This window comes from Pseudorasbora parva, chromosome 13, assembly GCF_024679245.1.
Source record: "Pseudorasbora parva isolate DD20220531a chromosome 13, ASM2467924v1, whole genome shotgun sequence".
Lineage (NCBI taxonomy): Eukaryota > Metazoa > Chordata > Actinopteri > Cypriniformes > Gobionidae > Pseudorasbora > Pseudorasbora parva.
The window spans coordinates 24893896-24916873 of NC_090184.1; the positions used below are offsets into that span (position 1 = coordinate 24893896).

The window sequence follows — 22978 nt, forward strand, 5'->3', positions numbered from 1 at the left end:
TAGGTTTTCTGTGACGTCAGAATGCTTCACATCCCAGCTTAATGTGGTGGATACACACACACACACACACACACACACACACACACACACACACACGTCTAATGATAAGACATTTACGCATCCAGACACGGGGGGGGGGGGGGGGGGTAATATGTTTGGTGCCACTAGTAGCATAGAAATGAGACACTTCAGTTTCATTTAGTTGGTTTTCCCATCTCATTTAATAGTCTTGAACTTTATAATGACATGGTAGATGGAATGTTTTCTTTTACCAATGGTATTGTAGAATCACTAGCCGTGATTAAATCTTCAAACAAAACTGTTTAATGGTTGGTGGTTAGTATTAAAGTGAATGTGGCGTTTCACCCATCCAAGTACACACACACACACACACACACGGAAACCGGGCAGACATTTTTGCTGGGATGACCCGTGGAGCAATTTGGGGTTAGGTACGTTGCTCAAGGACACCTCAGTGGTGGGCAATGATGGTGGAAGAGAGCGCTGTTCATTCCCTCCCCCCACCTACATTTCCTGCTGGTACTGAGACTCGAACCCCCAACCTTCAGTTTACAAGTCCGACTCTCTAACTGCCCATAAAGAGGGTCAGACTTCAAAGTTTTCAGATTTCAAATCAGCAACAAAATTTGATATTAACAGTCCCATAAATGTTTCTTTACCCTTAAATAGCATAAACTATGCATGAAAAAAATCAAGTTGATCTAGCCAATGTGCAGTCCCAGTGATGCTTGTTTCACTTGTATCATATTATGCGTAGCAGTTTCTCCCATTCACAGTAATATGAGTGAATTGTCTTGCTATATGTAGTCTTTGTCTAGACATAGTGGACAATAATGGGGGATGTCTTATGTAGAAATGAAACATATTTTTAGGCCAATGAAATGACGAGTCTATTTCATTGTGAAAACTTTTTTTTAATGTCAAAAGTGCCTTTTTTTAGATAACTTTGGTTAAAAAATTACTTCCATTAATTTACGAAATTATTTTAATTATTTAAGTGCTAATTAAAAATGATGCAGACCTAAGTTTATGTCAAACAGAATTAACAGACAAATCCTTCACTCTTGCACAATGCTTTTAGTAACAATCAATAAAACATTTTAGATTACATTTTACAGAGGGCATAAAGAGATATAGTTATGGGGTAAACACTTTTTGCATTTTCCTTTCATTTCCTAAGAAATGTGCAAAATTTCCAACAAAATTAGTTTTCAAATGTTATAAATCAATTTATAAACCAAAAAGATGGAATAGTTTGCAGAGCACTGAAGTGATGAGAGCACACAGACGTCTTTTGGAAAAAAAAATGTTTCTTGAGAAATAGAAAGAGAGAGAGAGGACATAGTTTCTTGAGGGAACAAATAATGTTCACATCACCATGCGCCCTCAGGGCTCCATTCAAGTCATATCTGAGATCTCAGATGTTTTTGCCAAGTGATCCTCTTCCTAGAGGTAAATACTTTCAGCTCAAGGTAATAAAACAACATTCTCAAAAATCTTCTGGTCCTCAAAAGGGTCCTCAGTATTCACATTCATTCATGCCACCTTAAATAAGCTGCAATAATCAAACAGTATTAAAATAATTAAATAAAAAGTCACAGATATTTCTACCAGTGTTCTTTATGACACCCGTGAGCTTTGACTATCTCAGGGGTTGGAGTTTGTGTTCTGGAGGGTCTGTGATCTGATATATTATGAACGCGGCTAACGTTGGCTGGTTTGGGAGCGTCTGAGTTCTCAGAGAGTCCCTCGCTCTGACTACAAAGCCTCAGAGCTTGAGAGATAAACACATCTAGGTCAAAATGTTCCTCTCCGGAAGGATCCATCTGCGAGGGCTCTTCATCGATTTCACAGCAAATGGAAGAAGACGGATAGTCAGATGAACCATGATGAGGAGAGGAAGGAGATGAGGGCAGCAGAGATGGAGGAGAGGAGAAGAATGGAGTAGGACTCCTGTCCTCATGGAGCTGGTAAGGGCTGGACAGTTGCAAAGGCGCTGGGATTTGCGTGTGAGAATGAGACAGCATTGTAGGAGACAGCGGTTGAGGAGGGGAACATGGGGAGGTGAGAGGCTTTTGAGGTGAACCTGGAGAGTGGAGTCCAGACTGTGTGCTCTCCACCCAGCGCGAGATCTCCTGAAACAGATCGCCAGGCTCGGCAGGAAGCTTCTCCACGCTTCCCCCTCTTGGAGCGGACATGCTGTTACGCCTCCAGTGGGACAGGTCCAGTATTAGCTTGGGTTCAGAGTAGTGCTGAGGCTTCCCTTCTCGCCATGCGATCTTATCCAGGTAGGACGGAGAGCCCACCTTGTAATCGCAGGAGCGGCCGCAGTCCAGCTCCGTGAACTGGCCGCAGACCCGCTCCAGAGACGAGTGGGACTGCTCCAGGAAGCGCTCTGCGGAGCTGCTGTGGGAGTATTTGCGAGGGTCTACCTGAGCCTCCTCGATGTGAGCCGTCGAGCTCGCTCGTGGATCTCTTTGAACTTCTTCGTCTTCTGCCTCTCCCAGCTCTGAGACGCTTTGCATGCACCCACACTGCTCCTGCGGCCGCCAATAAACGTCTGACGACAGACTCCCATCATACCTGAAAAAAGGTATAAAGTTTTAGCTTGCATATGAATATTTGTACAATGTACAAGTGGTCCATATTAGCAGTTAGTCACAGCATTATTTAAAGAAATGTTTTAGGTTAAAACCACCTGAATCTTTTTTTAAAAATCACATTAATGAACTTGGATGTTTATAGGATAAGACATTGTTTTTATATATATATATATATATATATATATATATATATATATATATATATATATATATATATATATATATATATATATATATATATATATATATATATATATATATATATATATATATAAAAACAATGTCTTATCCTATAAACATCCAAGTTCATTAATGTGATTTTTATATATATATAAACAACCATCATTAAAAATATATTGGTTTTATTTTCTTAGCTCAATTGAATCTTTTGAAAGCTCAATTGAAACCACCTGAATCTTTTTTTAAAAATCACATTAATGAACTTGGATGTTTATAGGATAAGACATTGTTTTTATATATATATATATATATATATATATATATATATATATATATATATATATATATATATATATATATATATATATAAACAACCATCATTAAAAATATATTGGTTTTATTTTCTTAGCTCAATTGTAGCATTTGATTTTATTGACCTTTTTTCAATTATTATTTACTTGGATCAACACTACACAATAGTATACAGTATCATTCTAATGTTAAAAATATATACTTTTATTCAGCCAGAATGCATTAAATTGATTGAAGTGACAGTTTTTCACAAAAATATTAAGCAGCACAACCTTTCAACATTGATAATTATAAGAAATGTGTCTTGAGCACCTAATCAGATTATTAGAATTAGAATTTCTAAAGGATCATGTGACACCAAAGACTGAAGAAATGATTATGATAATTCAGCTTTGCCGTTACAGGAAAAAATTACATTTTAAAATATAAAAGTTATTTTAAATTGTAATATTACAATTTAAAATAACTTATATTTTAAAATGTAATTTTTTCCTGTAACGGCAAAGCTGAATTATTATTATAATATTTCACAATATCATTGTTTTACTGAAATTTTGATGACATAAATACAGCCTTCACTGAAAAAAGTGTTGAATTTACATGAATTAATTGTGTAAATTTTGTTTTCGTGGTGGTAATAAAGACCATCTGCGGCAGACACATAGTAAAAAATAATGTTTCAGTGGTTTATTTCTGTTCCTGATATTTGGTTAACAAGCTTTTTCACCTCTCACTGTTGTTCTGATCAGTTAAGGAAGACTTTGTGTCAGATGTGCCCATATGGTTACAGAGAAGACAACAATGTCCTTATTAAGTTGTCACAGAGTCGGCTGTGAGATTTAATTATGCAGCGGTTTAATAAGTTTCTATATTTGAACAGCATTCTACGTCACTGGAAGGTCCTCTGGGCATTTCAGTACCCATCTGTGTAAATTGCCTTTTATTTGACCCTTGTGTTAACTATTGCAGCGTGCAAGTACCCACAAACTTTTAACAATCAAACTTTTATGATTAAAGAGTGTGGAAGAACGACTGCAGTCTTTAATTTGCTCTTCCAAAACTGAAAATAGTTTTTTTTGTTCTTGGTTTCATTAAACTCCAAGAAAAACAAGTACTGCACTTTATTGGGTCCACAAATCTCAGCACAAACTGCTTTTTGTTTGCTACATACTATTGTTAAAATAACGTTTCTTCTATTGCACGATGAACCCATAGCGTAACAAACCCATTTCTTTGCTTTGAAAATAAAAGCTTTATCTTGGCTATGTCCTGATAGTCAAATTTAAAGATTTATTTGGCTTTGTACTAAACATAAGTTGTAGGATAAGGAAGAGACAAAGTGTTTTCAGAAAGTCCTTTTTTTAAATTAGAGAGTAAACATATTTTCAAAACATTCAGAGTCATATAAAATATTTTAACTTTTTATTATTTTTATTTGTTATGATAAATATATTTGTTGTCAAGAAACAACTAGTGTTGTCATGATAATGGAATTTCTAGCTTCTATGATTTCAATACGATAATCCATACCATTTTCAACACCACTGGGAAAACTGCCATTTAGATATTTTTATTATCATCTCATTATTTTTGTGATAATTTGGATAAGTTTACACACACCACAGGGAGGCTTTATTTGGAACTTTGAACTAAATTTGCAACAAAAAAATACAAATGATCAGTTATAATAGAAGAATAAGAAGACAAATGAAATAAACACGGCTTTAAGTGTTTCAAGTGGGTCTAACAGTAGTATTTGGGTAAGAAATTCTATAGAAATTTTAAGTAATCAAATATAAAAAAAAATGCTGGATAGTCTTCATTATGAAAATTAAATGATTAGTGCTTGCAAATAACGTTATTAGTAATGTTATATTATTCAGTCAAGAGCAAAGAGTGACATTCTCTTTAGTTCTTTGATTAACATGACATGGCGAGTATTTAGGTAAACACGGTCAGTTATGGAATTTGGTTCAGAATGAAAAGAAATGTTCTGTAGCAGTATTGGATCTTAAGCACTTTAAAAGCTTTAAGATCCAATACTGCTATAGAACATGTCTTTTCATTCTGAACCAAATTCCATAACTGACCGTGTTTACCTTAATACTCGCCATCATTATGTGGGCATTTGACCGTTTAAGTGCATTAAGCTATGAAAACTGGCTACCTGAACTAAATTTGATACTCACAAGCTGTTTGAGAGGAAGCTTTATGAGCGAGACACTTATATATCCACCAGTAGCGTGCACAGACCTCTGCGGGGGCAGGGTCAGTACCGTTCGCGTTCCAGGTTGGGTAGAAATCGTGCTCAGTGCGGGGTGGAAATCCTGTTCGCAGGAGCACTGTGGTGCGATCAAAAGGGGCACTTTCACTTTTAAAGGGGCAGGGGCTCACTTGGTAAGGATAACAAACTTCTTTTAAAACATTCAAAAATCTTACTTTTAAAAGGAAGTAGGTTTTTATATTATATTGTATTATCCATTAATGAAGTATATACCATTTTAATTATATTATATATTATATTATATTGTGGCTGTTTTAGTGCTCTGACATCAGTCAAGTATTGATTCATTTCTTTCCATTGTCACAGTGTTGTTTTCAGTCAACGTACCTAAAATGATACCTAAAATAATCCCTAAATAATTCATTATTATTTACTCTATTTAACTTTTTTATTTTTTATTATTTTATAATAATATAAAATGTTGGATGTGGATTGTACTTTATTTGAAAATTAATTTATGAACTAAATTATTTCTCACCTATTTAGATTTAACAACATTCTTTATAAAAGAGCAAGAGCAAGTTTTTCTATTTACGTTTTTATGAAAGAGCAAGTTTTAATATTGTCGTAGCAGGTCTGTGTGTCAGCAGAAGTGGAACTGAGAGTGCCAGGACTGTTACTGTTACAAATGACACAACTCTAGGTGTTGATCAGTCAGAGCGCCTCACGTGTGACGTGTGAGTGGTGTACCTGTCCCAGTGAGAGCTGAGTGCATGACCGTGCTCGGTGACCACACTGTCCTCTAGCTCGTCCTCTATGCGAAAAGGCTGCTGGGAGACAGGCTCATCCTGAGGACATGAGTATCTCTGCAGGTATGGATGAGACAAAGCTGCTTCTGCTGTCAGTCGGTCCATGGGATTAAAGGTGAGGATACACTCCAGGAAATCAATGCCTGAAATGCAGATTTGGTTACTGAAACTGGTTATGTATGCATTGTCTGCATTTAAATATTTTTTATCTTACCTTTGTCCTCCACCTCTGGCAGTAGTTCTCTGAGTGACCTCTTAACCTCCCACCCTTGACCTACAAAAGAGGGCATGACCTTCAGCAGTTCCTGCCTGTCCTCCTCTCTAATAACAGGCACAGTGTCCAAAATCAGCTGCATCTGCTCCAGCTCATGAGCACCTTAGAAAAGAGAGAAACAAACTGAGAGGTATCCTAAAAGACCATTTATATCAGGGTGCAATCAATCATTTCAAAACAATTCATTTCATTAGGACTGCTAATCTATTCTCATACTGATAAATGAAAATCTAAGTTTATAACGAGAACTATAATTTCAAGTGTAGTAAATTCGTACAGAAAAGCAACAAAACATATTTGTTTCTGGAACCTTATTTTTCATTTTTTGTTGCACGAACTGATGTTTTGGCAAAATGAAATGTATAACAATCATGCCAACATAAAAAACATAGTTTAACACTAAATGCTCTTTTTTATATTGTCTGCAGCCCCTATTTTTTGTTACATCTTTTTGTATAGTTTTATTTCACCTTATTTTTATCATGACCAATTTTTTGTAATATTCTTGTCATTACTTTTGTTGCGTGTATTCATACTTTGCCAAAACTTTATAATTTTTTTTGCCAATGTAGTACTGCGAAATGAAAATGATAGAATTATCAATCGATTGATATGTCAGTTCTAAACATCTTTATTTTACTTTTCCACATACATCCACTAGAGTCCGCTCTAACACAGAGTCCGGATAATGAAGATTGATGTTCTTGTTTTTCAAGTGAACTGCAAGATCTATACAAAACCAATAAGAAACACTGACGGCCCCTTGCTCATTACTGAGTGTTCTTCTAGTCTTACCTGCAAACAGCATGCGTCCTGTGAGCATCTCAGCCAGAATGCAGCCTGCGGCCCACATGTCGATTGCTTTAGTGTAGTTATTTGGAGAGAGCAGCAGTCTTGGTGAACGGTACCATTTAGTGACCATGCCTTCTGACAGGTATCCCTGCGTAGCAAAGATATACAAGTCCACGCACGCACGCACACACACACACACACACACACACACACACACACTTCGTATTAACAATAATTAAATGGTGTACTTCACATGATAATTGTTAAGTTCATTTTGAAGGAAGACAGGCTGATTTTTTTTTTTTTTTTTTTTTTTTACAGTAAGGGCCAGATGTTCAAAAAGTTTTATCTGGATCGGAATGATCTGGATTTGGAAACCCCATGTTTTGCTATCCAGGATCAGGTAATCCATTTTACTTTTATGCCGGTTTTTCAAAGCAAAATTGGATTGGATGACCCTGATCCTAAACACTTTTTCACATGACCAAATCTAGTTTGCTAGTGCTAGAGCCCCCAAAGGGACATGGTGATAAAAAAAAAATTCAATGCGTTCTCTCAGAAAAGTTTCACGTAGCAAGAAACTGTGTTCACTCAAAAAGATTGTATGGTGCCACAATCTCTTTTTTACCTAGTTGTAAGCTAACAAAAGGCTTCATAGCTATCCTAATAATGTCTACTTCTAATTTATTACTTTAACAGTTACATTAATCAAGATTTTTTTTTCTTTCTTGATTAGTGTAACTGTTAAAGTAATAAATTAGAAGTAAAAATAATCTTTATATTATAAACTTCTAATTATAATTAGAAGTTATAAATAATCCAGATTTTTCTGATCAAAGGTATCCCAGTCAAGTTTTGGATAACACAAACTGATGATTTGATCCAGATCAAAACTAAGATTGGTTTTCTTTATTAATATATTTAAAAAATGTAATTTATTCCTGTGCTGGTTAGGTGCTCAAAAAACATTTCTTATTATTATCATTGTTGAATTATCAATGTGATGCTTTATATTTTTATGAGATAGATTATTTGATAAACAATAAGCCAAAAAGAACAGCATTTATTTGAAATAGAAATAGATTGCAACATTACTTTATAAATGTCTTTAATGCTTCTTTGCTAAATAAAAGTATTAATTTATTCAAACTGCAGTGTTTGTGTGGTATAATATAAATAAATGGTGTAAAAAATGCCATGTGACTCAGCATCTGTGTAAAGCCTCATGAGAAGCAGCTGATATACAGTAACCTATGACTCCCAGTAAATCTCTTTCAGCTCATCCTCCCTGCCTTACTTCATCCTTTCCTATTCTTTCTCACCTCCCACTCTCCCCGAGGGCTCAGGTGATGAATTATTTGTAAGATTTTAGCAGGCAGCCTCAGTAGGATGGATATGAAGGGTGATGGTGACACAAACGAGAATGATATTTACATATCCTACTTAAACAGAGAGCCTTTGTCTTCTGACTGGAGCTGATTCGCTCAGACCTTTCAAACTGTTCACAACCACACGCAAGTGAGGCCAACAAAGACTGAAAATGAGCAATAATAAGGAAAACCTGCCAGGAATCTGGCATCTTGACCAACAAATGTCAGTGATGCGGATTTCGAGCTGTCAAGAACTGTCGGTGCAACTTACACACAGAGACACACTCGACATTTAGGATGTTTTCAGCTGCCAATATTTTCACTGGCCAAAAATCCACAAATAGGATAAATATTTTTAGAATGTGCAATATAAATATTATTACACATTTATTATATTTATATAAAAATATATAGTTTTTCATCACAAAAATAATATCTCCATAACAGCTTTACATGTTTAAAAAAGACATTTGTGGATTAATTTGTTACTGTAAAAAAATATTGTTGGTTTAAATTAGAAAAGTAAGTAACCTTACTTTAAAAATTTTGAGTTGATTGAAATAAAAAAATTGAGTTTTTATTATTGTATCTGCACCACATAAAAAAATTGATAAATCATAAAAATTCCACAATTTTGGCATGTTTCACTGCATCATCACAAATAAAACACACACAATTACCCAATGTGCCTGCCAAATCTTTTAATAATATTTAAATAAAAGTTGTCGAATCTTAAAAATTTTCATTGTATTAACTCACATTTTTAATTTCAATGAATTCCAAATTTTAAGGCAACCAGGTAACTTATTTTTTAAATATTTTTTACAGTGTAATGTTTAAACAATCATATGTCAAATCTTTTTCAAAGACAATCAGTCATTAAGAAATATGATTACGGAATTGAATATAGCTTTTTGTATCTCATTATTGTCCATGGATTACTTTAAATTGATGCTTACGGTGGTCAAGCCCTCATAAATGAGCTAGATGAGGAGAATTGGCCCATTGGTTCCTTATTTAAATTATAGATGAAGTTCGGTGTCCACGATCATCCTTATTCTTCATGTCGTATTGAATAAGTATAACCATCTTGGGGCCTATCAGTCCCCTGCCTGCACTGCTAGCATATGTGGATCCAGATGCTGCTGTGAATCCATAGTCCACTTATCTGTGATCCTCTAGATTTGGGAACTGAATGTTCCCTCCATGCTGAGAGGGGAACAGACGCTCTCAGCACTGAGTGTCAGAGTTGCAGGCACTTGTTCAGGGAACGGCTGAAGGGAACTAATACTACTGCCCTTAATTCACTCAAGCTCACTGCATACTCAGAGGTCCAATGACGCACTAATGATTCTTTAGACTAATACAACCAGAAGTTTCATGCAACTATATTTAAGAGGGAGCACAATTATATATAAAATCAACAACTTAGAAGTTTTACAGATATATCTAAACTGCTTTCAAAAGTAACAAGTAATGTTTCTTTCCACCAAATTAGAATATTGGAATGATTTTGGTCTATATTGACATGATAGCATCACACAGTCCCTGCAGATTTGTCGGCTGCACATCTATGATGTGATTGTGAATATCCCTTTCCACCGCATCCCTGATACGCTGTATTGGACTGAGATAAGGGGCCTGTGCCATGATGGTAATTTAACAAACTCAAGGTCATATGATTAGTTTCAAGTTGACAAAACCAAACCAATCAATTCAGGCTTTGTTGGTCCCATGATGCTGATCATCAGCTTTCTCTTGCTTTGTTGGAGCAAGAGAAACAGGGGGAGTTACTTATTGTACTGCATCAGAGGTGTGTCACTTTGCTCACAGCTGATTGGTTCAAATTAAGTTTGCTCTCTTATCCAGAACAAAACCTGCTCCAGAAAAGGTTAGCCGCGGAGCATAATTACTATGGAGATAAACACTGCTAAAAACCAGACCACTTTAATGGTACCTAAAACCCAGGATTGGCACAAACTAAGCTTAAACATATCTGGCTAGCCATTAAACTAGCTTTATGGTACAGGCCCCTGACTGTGAAGGTCAACTGTGTATAGACCATTTGGGTGTTTTCAAACACTGACAGTGTTTTTTTGTGGGTGGAGCCTACCTGTTGGCAGAAAATGATAGTTCTGCAGTAGCGCTATATGGAAGCCACGTAATAAAACAATAAAACGGTCATTTCGAGTTTATATCTCAGAATTTTGACTTTTGTTCCCTGCATTTCTGACGATATATCTCAATTCTAAGAAACAAAATCAGAACTGCAAGATATAAACTTTTCCCCCTCAGAATTACAGGATTCTACCCCCCCCCCCCCATTATTATTTCATGCTGTAACTGTAAATCTTTTATTACCCTATGAACTACATATGTGAATATTATGTTGATCTATTTTTTACATCAAATCCATGCTTTAACAGTAGACTAATCATCATCGCCAATTTCATCAAGAAGATATTCCCCACACTATTACACCAGCCTGAACCATAAAAGGCAGGGTGGATCTATGATTTCATGTTGTCTACGCAGAATCCTGACCCTACCATCTGAATGTCGCAGCAGAAACAGAGACTCTTCCGACCAGTTTCCAATCTTCTATAGTCCAATCTTGGTTAGCCTGTGCAAATTGAAGCTTCAATTTTCTGATGTTTAGCTAACAGGAGTGGCACACTGTGTGATTGCCGTCATCTGCTTCACGATGTGTTGTGCATTCAGAGATGATTTTCTGCAGACCTCATGAGTGGTTATTTAAGGTATTGTTGTCTTTCTACCAGCTTGAACCAGTCTGGTAATTCTCTTCTACCTCTGGCATCAACATGGCATTTTCCCCCACAGAACTGCCACTCACTAGATATTTTCTCTTTCTATGACCATTCCCTGTAAACCCAAGAGAGGGTCGAGCCTGAAAAATCCCAGATCATCAGTTTCTGAAATACTCAGACTAGCCTAACTGGCACCAACACCCATGCCACAATCAGAGTCACTTAAATCACCTTTGTTCCCCATTCCGATGCTCAGTTTGAACTTCAGCAGTTTCAACTTGACCATGTCTACAACATGCCTAAATGCATTGAGCTGCTGCCATGTGATTGGTTGATTAGATCCTTGCATTATCAAGCAGTTGAACAAGAGTACCTAATGGTCGATGAGTTCTTATTTTGGACGTATCTTACATGTTTTTATAGCAAGAGAACATTGCAGGTGTATAATGGTATCATAAGCACATATTCATATTTTTAAATAATCTTATATAATATATTGTTTTAGTTTAGTTAAACATATCAGTAACTATTCTTTAAATGTCTTAAATGTCTAAATGTTTGTGCATTAAATGTGGCTAAGGTAAGTAAGTAACTTTTTTTAAGTAACTTTTGAAGCCACTAAAGAAAGAGCAACTTTGACATTTTGATAATAAATTAATATTTTGAGCAACATGAGATCAGAGGGAATCTTCTTTTATAGAGTCAGCAATCCCAGCTATTTTATTAATGGATTTTAAACAGTGCTCTATAATTTCATGGGAAAGGCTGTTTTTATTCTAGCTTTTTTTTCCATCCCAAACTGTGACTATCCCCATCCCTGATCATTCACCCCACCTTGCCCCGTCTCACACAAAGCTCTCCATTCATGTTGTCCTTCTGGTCTGCTAGTGTTACATAGTGAGCTCTGCTAAATAATACAGAAGCACAATGAGACATTAAAGTACCACATTAATCTTTCAGCTCCCATAACATCAAGGTAATTGTTCATAATTATTGTGTAATGCAATAAGGGCATGATGTTATGGTTTGAAAACATTTATCTATGCAAAATGCACAGAAATATGAAGTTTTTCATATATTTATAGGGTTAATTTAGCCATCAAATTAGCAATAATATATGCATAAAACAAAACATTGTGGACAAAAAAAAATTCAATAAACTATACAATCTAAATCAATCAATCAATAGGTATTTTATGTTCAAAACTTTTCTAAACCAACTTTTAGACTATAACAACTTAAAAATGCATAATAACTTTTTGTATGTAAAATATACTGCTTAAATCTAATTTTTAGTTGCCTAGAACCATCAAAAAGATTGATTGAAAGCAGATAATCTGAAGTACTTCTCTTGCTAAGGAGGTTATGTTGATAATAAAGCTGTAAATGGATTAATGTGTCATTATCTTAATAGCCTGCAGCACATGATAATTGATAGGAAATGTGATTCTGTTAATCAAGGCCAGACTGTAACTTCAGGGTGAACCACAACGAAAGCTTGTAAGGCAGAACAAACTAACAGTATGACAGTACATACTACTAACAGCTAAAAGTTTTCTTAAAAATAAACCAATATATCCAGTATTATCATACCCTCACAAAAAGTACAGTGCACTGCAGGACATGGCACAGTAGCTGCATTAGATTGTAATAGTGCTAATTACCATAGTATTTACATGGTAAGAATAACCTGGTGCATGTACAAAAAACATATTACAAAAAAAACATACCACCAAAACTACACAGGTAGTGTAATCCAAGACTTTACTAGATAGACATCTTGATGAGCTTTGATAGAATCAATATTGTCTTTTTATGACAAATACTAATACAAATGATTTCCATATTTTCCATGTCAAATAATCAACATGGAAACATTTTTCAAATTTGAAAATAGACAAAAATGGTTTTGGTCATTCTTTGGTCAACATTCTTTGGTCAATGTCTTATTGTTTAGGTAAATATTATTATTATTATATTTAGGCTATGTTTTTTTTTAAATTATGTACAACAATTGTAATTCATATAATATTAAATATATATATATATATATATATATATATATATATATATATATATATATATATATATATATATATATATATATATATATATATATATTATTATGTTTGGTATATGTCTAATTGTTATGCTACCTTTTTTGTATTTTCTTTTTTGGATATATCAATCTCTCCTGCCATTGAAGCTAGATCTGTCTCTGTAAAAAGAGATGCTTAAATGAGAACAGTAATGTGCTATTTATGAAGGCTTTATCTCTAACACCAAGCATATCTGCAGACTCTGTTGATTTTCTCCTTGACTCCTTTAACTCAAAAGTTAAGAGCGTAATTGATGATATTGCTCCTCTGAAAGTCAGGAAAAAGAGTAGCAAACAAAAGGCACCATGGAGAAACTCAGCAGCAGTTCAAACAATGAAAAGACAATGTAGAAAATCTGAACGAAAGTGGCGGAAGACAAAACTTGTGCTCTGGGGTCAGAGACAGATCATACCAAAACCTCAGAAAATTACTATGTCTGATTTCGAAACAATTGACGGTAAAATTTTAGAAGACACAGTACAGAACCTTAAAACATCAACCTGCGCCCTTGACGCACTCCCCACTTCTTTTTTCAAAAGTGTGTTTAACTGTTTAGAAGCAGATATCCTAGAAGTGGTAAACTCCTCACTTCTCTATGGGACTTTTCCAACCGCCCTTAAAACTGCAATAGTTAAGCCTCTTCTGAAAAAGAGAAATCTGGATAACTCCATATTGAGTAACTACAGACCAATCTCAAATCTCCCCTTCATTGGCAAGATCATTGAAAAAGTTACTTGTTTTTGGTCAGCTGAACAAATTCTTAAACTCAAACGGATTCTTTGACAATTTTCAATCTGGTTTCCGACCGCATCATAGCACAGAGACAGTGCTCATAAAGATTATAAATGATATTCGCTTAAATACTGATACAGGTAAAACATCAAGGTCTTTACACTGGCTTCCAGTTACATCTAGGATCGATTTTGAAGTACTACTACTTGTTTATAAATCTCTCAATGAGCTAGGACCATTGCAGATATGCTGATTAAATACAAACCCAACAGATCACTCAGATCAGCAGGATCAAATCAGTTAGAAATACCAAGAGTTCACTCAAAGCAAGGAGAGTCTGCCTTTAGCTATTATGCCAGCTGTAGTTGGAACCAGCTTCCTGAACAGATCAGATGTGCTCCAACAGTAGTCACATTCAAATCCAGACTGAAAACACATCTGTTTAGCTGTGCATTTACTGAATGAGCTCTGAGCCACTGCATGTCCGACTGACTGCACCTTATCTATGCATCATTTTTTTTTTAAATTCTTTTTATAACTGTTTTAGTTTACCTTTGTTCTTTTCTTTGGTTATCATCATTTTATTATTTTTAATTCACTTTACATTATATTCTTTTTCTTATGCATTTTGTATCCCTATCTTAATTCCTTTCTATGTAAAGCACTTTGAATTGCCACTGTGTATGAAATGTGCTATATAAATAAACTTGCCTAATTATTATTATTATTATTATATTTATGCTTTAAGCATTTTTTATATTTGGTCCATATATATATACTATATACTATATACTATATACTATATACTGTGGACCACAGTGTGCTGCGGAGCTAACAGAGACTTCCACCATCAGCTCTGTTTCTGTTCACCATCAGCTCTGTTTCTGTTCACCTTCAGCTCTGTTTCTGTTCACCATCAGCTCTGTTTCTGTTCACCATCAGCTCTGTTTCTGTTCACCATCAGTTCTGTTTCTGTTGACCATCAGTTCTGTTTCTGTTCACCATCAGCTCTGTTTCTGTTCACCATCAGCTCTGTTTCTGTTGACCATCAGTTCTGTTTCTGTTCACCATCAGCTCTGTTTCTGTTCACCATCAGCTCTGTTTCTGTTGACCATCAGTTCTGTTTCTGTTCACCATCAGCTCTGTTTCTGTTCACCATCAGCTCTGTTTCTGTTCACCATCAGCTCTGTTTCTGTTCACCATCAGCTCTGTTTCTGTTCACCATCAGCTCTGTTTCTGTTCACCATCAGCTCTGTTTCTGTTCACCATCAGCTCTGTTTCTGTTCACCATCAGCTCTGTTTCTGTTCACCTTCAGCTCTGTTTCTGTTCACCTTCAGCTCTGTTTCTGTTCACCATCAGCTCTGTTTCTGTACACCATCAGCTCTGTTTCTGTTCACCTTCAGCTCTGTTTCTGTTCACCATCAGCTCTGTTTCTGTTCACCATCAGCTCTGTTTCTGTTCACCATCAGCTGTTTCTGTTCACCATCAGCTCTGTTTCTGTTCACCATCAGCTCTGTTTCTGTACACCATCAGCTCTGTTTCTGTTCACCATCAGTTCTGTTTCTGTTCACCATCAGTTCTGTTTCTGTTCACCATCAGTTCTGTTTCTGTTCACCATCAGCTCTGTTTCTGTTCACCATCAGCTCTGTTTCTGTTCACCATCAGCTCTGTTTCTGTTCACCATCAGCTCTGTTTCTGTTCACCATCAGTTCTGTTTCTGTTCACCATCAGCTCTGTTTCTGTTCACCATCAGCTCTGTTTCTGTACACCATCAGCTCTGTTTCTGTTCACCATCAGTTCTGTTTCTGTTCACCATCAGTTCTGTTTCTGTTCACCATCAGCTCTGTTTCTGTTCACCATCAGCTCTGTTTCTGTTCACCATCAGCTCTGTTTCTGTTCACCATCAGCTCTGTTTCTGTTCTGTTTTCTGTTGGTTGATTGTTTGTAGTATTCTATATTTTTACTTGCTATTCATTTTTTTGTTATTTTTTCCCCCCTTTGTTGCACTTTGAGATTCTTCAGAATGAAAAGTGCATTATAAATAAAATCTATTATTATTATTAATAGTATATATATATATATATATATATATATATATATATATATATATATATATATATATATATATATATATATATATACACACACACACACACACACAGATTACAGATTAATATATATATATATACACACACACACACACATCGTCATCAAGTTTCATGCTATGAAGAGTTAGACAGACGTCAGTCACTGAGCACCAACCGAAACCTCCTGAGTACCCATCTATCTATCTATCTATCTATCTATCTATCTATCTATCTATCTATCTATCTATCTATCTATCTATCTATCTATCTATCTATCTATCTATCTATCTATCTATCTATCTATCTATCTATCTATCTATCTATCTATCTATCTATCTATCTCTCTATCCATCCATCCATCCATCCATCCATCCATCCATCCATATATCTAGCAATCTATTAAAATAAAACTTAAACTTTTCAAACTTCAAGTTTTTTAAACTATATCAAATGTTATGGCTATGCTTTTTCAACCCAACTTATAGTTTGTCTACAAACTTTTTTAGTTATCGTAATGTTATGCGCTTTAAGACATGAGGTAATTTAATGCAAACTTTGGCGTAAGTGTTCATGTGTTTTTGGAGGCGTGCCTTTGGAGACGCTCTGAAGGGAGAGTGGAAGCTTATCATTTCAAAGCTAGCTCAATCTTGCTATCCTCTCTGAAAAAGATCTAACCTACCTTTAACTTGGAATACTGATAAAGAAATGTCACTGATATCTATGTTAGAAACCAGTGTACTATTTCTACTAACAAAGACCTATTTTAGTACCTGTTTTTCTTTCTAGTGAGTGAAACAGTGTGTGCTGCAGTCATTCCTGCCCTGCTGTGACTCTTACCTTGTGCGAGTAATGTGGGTCGACAATGCGTGCCAGGCCGAAGTCTCCGATCTTCAGCAGCATTTGCTCCGTGTTGATGAAGATGTTCGCTGGCTTGAGGTCACGGTGCAGCACATTGGCCGAGTGGATAAACTTGAGCCCACGAAGCAGCTGATAAAACAGAAGGGTGGCGTGCTCTGCTGGCAACGGCCCTTGCTCGAGTAAACGTGCCAGGTCCGTTTCCATACACTCTTGCACAATGTATATTGCCGGCACATGGGTAAGGTCACGGGGTAAAGGGTGACCGGATGGCCCCAACACGTCATACACCCTGACCACGTTCTCATGCTGAAGGCGGCGGGTAATCTTCACCTCCCTCAGAGCGTGTTTTGCGCTGACGGCATCTCGCATTACCAGCTTCTTCACTGCCACGCGCAGTCCGCTGCGTCTGTCCACTGCAGAGAGAACGAGCCCCGATGCCCCCATGCCAAGAGGACGCAGATCCTGGTAATGTCCCCCCAGGTCGAAGCCATACAGGAATGGGGATGTATTTTGCCAGGCCATTGCTTAGAGAGGAGCAATTGGGCATTGCCTGTGAGAGGCTGGACAGAGTGAGGAGAACGATAAGTGATCACTAATGTAATATTTTTTTACAATCTATAACTAAACTAAAAAATATCACTTCTACTTGAAGAGAAAGAGACAGCTTAGATCACAGTTGCATACTATCAAAGCAATGGGGGCACAGTACTGGGTGGAATACAACTCAACACCCTAGTACAGGGCAAGTGTTTCCATAGCAACATCCCACAGTCAGCCAGTGCCTGCTGCACACAGCAAACACTCTGAAACACAGTCTCCCAGGATTCATCTCTACCCCAAAAACAATTCATGTTATATTCAAACTGAATTCCACTCTTGCACTGGAGTTGGAGGTTCTCTGTGATGTTTGACTTTAACATTAGCCGCAGCAGTAGGTACTTAAATCGTGGGGAGTTACATCTATAATCTAAGAGCTTTCACTTGCCGTCTCGGGCTCCAGGCTGTCCTGTACCCTCCATGCTCCTCACGCAGCTATGTGTCATGCTCCTCGTGCATTGCCTTCAGTAGAGAGAGAGAGAGAGAGAGAGAGAGAGAGAGAGAGAGAGAGAGAGAGAGAGAGAGAGAGAGAGAGAGAGAGAGAGAGAGAGAGAGAGAGAGAGAGAGAGAGAGAGAGAGAGAGATAAATAGATACTGAAAGTACGGTTTAGAAATATGACCAACTGAACATTTATACAGTTCATAGTTTATAATATGTCAGCTTGGTGCTTTCCTACATTATTATATAAATAATGAGAAAGAAAGCATCTACTTTTTCCACTACACTAGTCTGATATCACTACAATACTATTTCTTGTTTTCCAACTCAGTTCTTAAAGATGAACTCAGTAAGGTTTTAGCTGGCTCTTATTCACCTCAAAACAGTGCAACAGTGTCCGCCCACTTTTTTTTAGCTGCTTTGGTTTTGAAAGTATTTTTCCTATTAATTTATCCCATAGGGAAAAACAAAAATTGCACCAAAACAACCAGCTCCAAGGTGAATCAAAACATCACACACTTTGATACGTCGCAAAAAGTTTTTGAAAAGCGGATAAAACAACAAAGGTACAGGGTGTGTACGTGACAGCTTTAATGAGGGAAAGAACTAAAATCCCATGAAGCACTGCAAATGACAATCAAGTTAAATCTGATGGAGACATGAAACTATTGATTTAAAGATATTGTGCGAACAATATATTTTATGTTTATTGCAAAGCATTCATATATACATATTACACAAATATTAAAGTAGTTTGAGAATGTATTACATCATACATACATTTGTGGGGCTTCATGGGATTTGGCGGGCTCAAAGAGATCTGTTGGTGATCTTTTTGCTTGTTTTGTTCACCACAGAATCATGGGTAGTTTTTACACCAGTAATTCTGCTGTTAAACAAAATAAAATAAAAATGTTTTTTAAAGTTGAAATAATGCTGACAGATTGCTTCAACAAAAGCATATACCATTAACAAACTTTAAGCTCACAGTAAGTCTGTCTTAAAAGGCATTATCGATAAAAATCAACCCCCCTATAGAGAAAAATAATGGGAATAGGTTTTGTTTGTTTTTTTGTTTTGTTTTTACCAAATGAAGCTACTCCACAACTATTAGCTGTTGTTTTTTATGTTTTTTTCTCAAACAGTATCTCATACTACACAAATATATTTCATTGACATTGCACTTTTATTGTTTAGGCATTAACATTAGGAGGTTTCTTGAGTAATAGAGAAAAAAGTTTACATATTATTCGAAGTAGTAGAGAGAGTGGGGTAAGATGAGCCAGGGGGTAAGTCGACCCACCCTCTTTATACCATATATTCATATTTATCTTTCCACCATTCTTTAATGACCTAACATGTTCATTATTGCAGAAAGACTACCATGCCAAGATCTTTTTGACTACAATGTTTATTAGTTTTAATGATATTTATGTGATAATGATATATATATGACATTTATTCTAAATCAGTTTTTTTTTCTTTTTTTTTTTTTCGTCTCACTCGGTTTAGGGTTTGTTTTGGAAGGTTACAACTTTGGTGTTCAACATATTGTTTCAGAAATTCCAACAATTAAAGATATTGAAATGTCAACTTCATTTGGTTGGTTTTGTGTTGTAATAGTTAGCTTTAAGAAAAGACATGACTATTTGAAAAAGGAAATTGGATTATTGAAGGTGAAATATGTAAATTACCTTTACAATTTGATTTAGATTCAATTAGATGGTCTGTTTCCATTGAGATGGTGTACCAGTCCAAATGTACAATATCATTCACTTAGATCAACTTACCCCTCGCCTGGGGTAAATTGAGCCACAGGAACACTTTTTTTTTAATATAAGAAGCCATATTTGTTATTTTCATTTCATTGATATTTTCATTGTATTTCTGCCTTATTTTGTCTTTCCTTGAGGACTACATAAGTTTAAAAAAATGGCTCATCTTACCCCACTCTCCCCTAACTCATCAATATCCCGACACCATAGGTCATGTCAGCATGGCTGCACCCATGAGGAGCTGGACCCATTTATAGAATAGAATAGAATAGAATAGAATAGAATAGAATAGAATAGAATAGAATAGAATAGAATAGAATAGAATAGAATAACAGCTTTTTCTAGAACACAATTTTTTATTGAGATTTCTCAAATGCTGTTCCTTTCTGTGTAAAACTTTTTGAATAAATAAACAAAACAAAACAAAAAATACTGCGTGCATAGAAGAATCTAATACAAACATATAGGACCAGACTAGTGGGTGAGCCAAACTTTATAAATAATGCATAAGACTATGGCGCTGACCGTGCAAGCGGATGCAATTTGTTGTTGAACGTTGAAACTAAATTTAATCATTTATTTCGCTGAATTATTTTTTTGTGGTTCATATTTGTACACAGCGTTTTGGTAACGAAAATAATAAAAAAGGAGAACTTGTTAAGCCTGTAAATAAAGCACAAATGAAGCTGTGGGTCCAGCAGCAGCTGAACACACAATAGACAGCGCTGCATTCATTCGCCTTTGTGTGACAACAGTAACGCCTGTATTTGGTTCTGAAATTGAACGGATACATACATAAACCCATGCGTAATATACAGAATAAGAGCAGTTTCTACTCCGAAGAGACAAAAGAGCATATAAACGTAAGGAATTGAGTATAGAATCAGATTTTGACAACACTATCTTCTTATCTTCCGGCCCATCCGCGGAGAAAACTACAAAGGCAGCGATGCTCCTGGATCCATCGCCTGCATTTGTCAGCTGCTCCACGGGTTTGCTCTATTTTTGTCGGGAAAAAACACGAATGAACATACTTTTCCATCGGGAAAGTGATGTTTTCGTAGTTCAGAGTTTGTTATTGAATTTTGGCACTGGTGCAGTCCGGTAGACGGAGGTTTTAGTCTGTCAGTTTGCTGCTGCCGCTGCCGTGAGGAATTTCCCGTGTGTGTTATCAATAATATAAGATCTTACCCGCGATAGTATCACCGGGAGAATCCGCTGGGAGGGCGCACGTTTGAGATACACTGCATTTGTTCGACTCCCGGTGTCCCCGTTCTACTGTGTGGATCTACAAGCTTTTCTTTTCCAAAACTCGTCGGTGTGCCCCCTTGATGACGTCACGCCCTCCCCGTTCATCAGACGGTGATCCTGACACCTGCGCGCTTGTGCAGGACAAACACATCCTGTACTTAAATGATGTGGTCAGCAGTGGTCAGGGGCAGGGCATCTGTTTTTGACATGTAAAAGTGCTTTACAAAATAAATTTGACTTTCAAAATGATTCTTGAAAGGCTTTTTGCAAAAACCCAAACACCTTTTAAAGAAGAAAAAAAATCATACTTTTATATATATATATATATATATATATATATATATATATATATATATATATATATATATATATATATATATATATATATATTGGTAGGTAATGTTTAAACAACTCTTAGGCTAGAGTTTTCACAAATGAAAATGTTTTTAAGCCAGTTATTTTTTGCTGTGTGTCAGTAAGAAATATCAGTTTACATTTCCAAACATTCCTTTTGCTATTAACTGTAATAATCAAGTTATGTTTGTATGCACAAGGAGTCTGACAACAGCCGGTATGCTCCACATGGAGGTCTCACCACGCTTGAAGGAACCATCAAAAACACCGCCTGAAAAAGGATGTGCAAGTATAAAAGCTTTTAAGCGCAAATGGTGTTCACACCAAATATTGTTTAGTTTATAGAAGTTAATTGAAAAATAAAATCAATTTACGACATTATTTTTTAAAAGCATCCTCATTTTAGGCTACAGCATTTTTACACAAGTGCCTTTAAACTTTTACAGCTACTGAGACGGAGAAGAACTGCAGCAACTGTATATAGTCTGTTTCAGTTTTTCAGTTTCTTTCAGAGGTGGGCTCCGTTAAACCAGAAATATTACTCAGTTACAAGTGAAAGTAAACTGATTTTTACTTAAGTAAAAGTACAGAAGTAGCCTATTTGTTTTCAAAAGTACTTAAGTATCAAAAGTAAATTTTTATGTCAACGCATTATTTTATTATTGTTGTATAAATGCACATTATGATGGTTTAAGCCAGTCAGTGATGCTCCATCTGACATACTAGCATACGACTAACTTAAACTCATTTAAATACTACAAAGCCTTTTACAAAGCTGCTGTTACTTTAAGGCCAAATGCACGGATCATACACTGTTTATGTGAATACTCACCAAAACTAAAATTTTGACATCATTTTTCTTATTCCATTTTGCTATAAACTATAAATCAGTGTTCAAAAATGCTGGGAAATCACTGAACTTTACGTGACCCTACAAGAGTGATTCTTGAAAGGCTTTTTGCAAAAACCCAAACACCTTTTAAAGAAGAAAAAAATCATCCACTGACTTTCAAAGCTGCTACAGAAACGACTTTCGACTTCGAGGACCATGATAGAAATGTAGTGGAGTAAAAAGTACGATATTTGTCTTTCAAATGTAGTGAAGTTAAAGTCACAAGTTTCCAGAAAAAATATGACTCAAGTAAAGTAGTTCATATACTCAAAAAGTGTACTTAAGTACAGTAGCCTGCTAAAGTAGGCCTAAATGTACTTAGTTACTGTCCACCTGGTTTCTTCATGTAATCCCAGGTGGACTCAATGTGGTAAGAATGCTCTCCTACCGTGTGGAGCATACCGGCTGTTGTCAGACTTTTAAAAAATGTTACTGGATTATTACAATTAATGGAAAAGGGAATGTTTGGAAATGTAAACTGATATTTCCTATTGATCAAATAACATCATGACACTGATGCCACCATTTCCAGAGAATGAT

At 35.9% G+C, this 22978-nt stretch overlaps 1 protein-coding gene across 2 annotated transcripts; it reads right to left on the reverse strand.

Moving 5' to 3' along the window:
• Positions 1–737: 737 nt before the first annotated feature.
• mapk4 (mitogen-activated protein kinase 4) lies at positions 738–21285 on the reverse strand. Of its 2 annotated transcripts, XM_067413605.1 has the most exons (7): positions 21133–21285; positions 18116–18189; positions 17110–17690; positions 7219–7363; positions 6364–6525; positions 6091–6292; positions 739–2604 (listed from the first exon to the last, which is right to left on the reverse strand). In XM_067413605.1, the coding sequence occupies exons 3-7, from the start codon at positions 17650–17652 to the stop codon at positions 1629–1631; spliced, it is 2028 nt and encodes a 675-aa protein (XP_067269706.1). In that variant the 5' UTR covers positions 17653–17690; positions 18116–18189; positions 21133–21285; the 3' UTR covers positions 739–1628. The 2 variants fall into 2 exon arrangements, with proteins under 2 accessions (XP_067269707.1, XP_067269706.1); XM_067413606.1 differs by lacking the exon at positions 18116–18189 and having other exon boundaries at positions 738–2604; positions 21133–21271.
• Between the last annotated feature and the right edge of the window lie 1693 nt (positions 21286–22978).

Excerpts from the sequence above, each read along its gene's own strand:
- mapk4 (XM_067413606.1), bottom strand. The coding sequence starts at position 17,652 with ATGGCCTGGCAAAATACATCCCCATTCCTGTATGGCTTCGACCTGGGG. Across the intron at positions 6,526-7,218 it reads AGGACGCATGCTGTTTGCAG|GTGCTCATGAGCTGGAGCAG; the intron begins GTAAGACTAGAA and ends CTCTTTTCTAAG. Across the intron at positions 2,605-6,090 it reads CTCAGCTCTCACTGGGACAG|GTATGATGGGAGTCTGTCGT; the intron begins GTACACCACTCA and ends ACCTTTTTTCAG.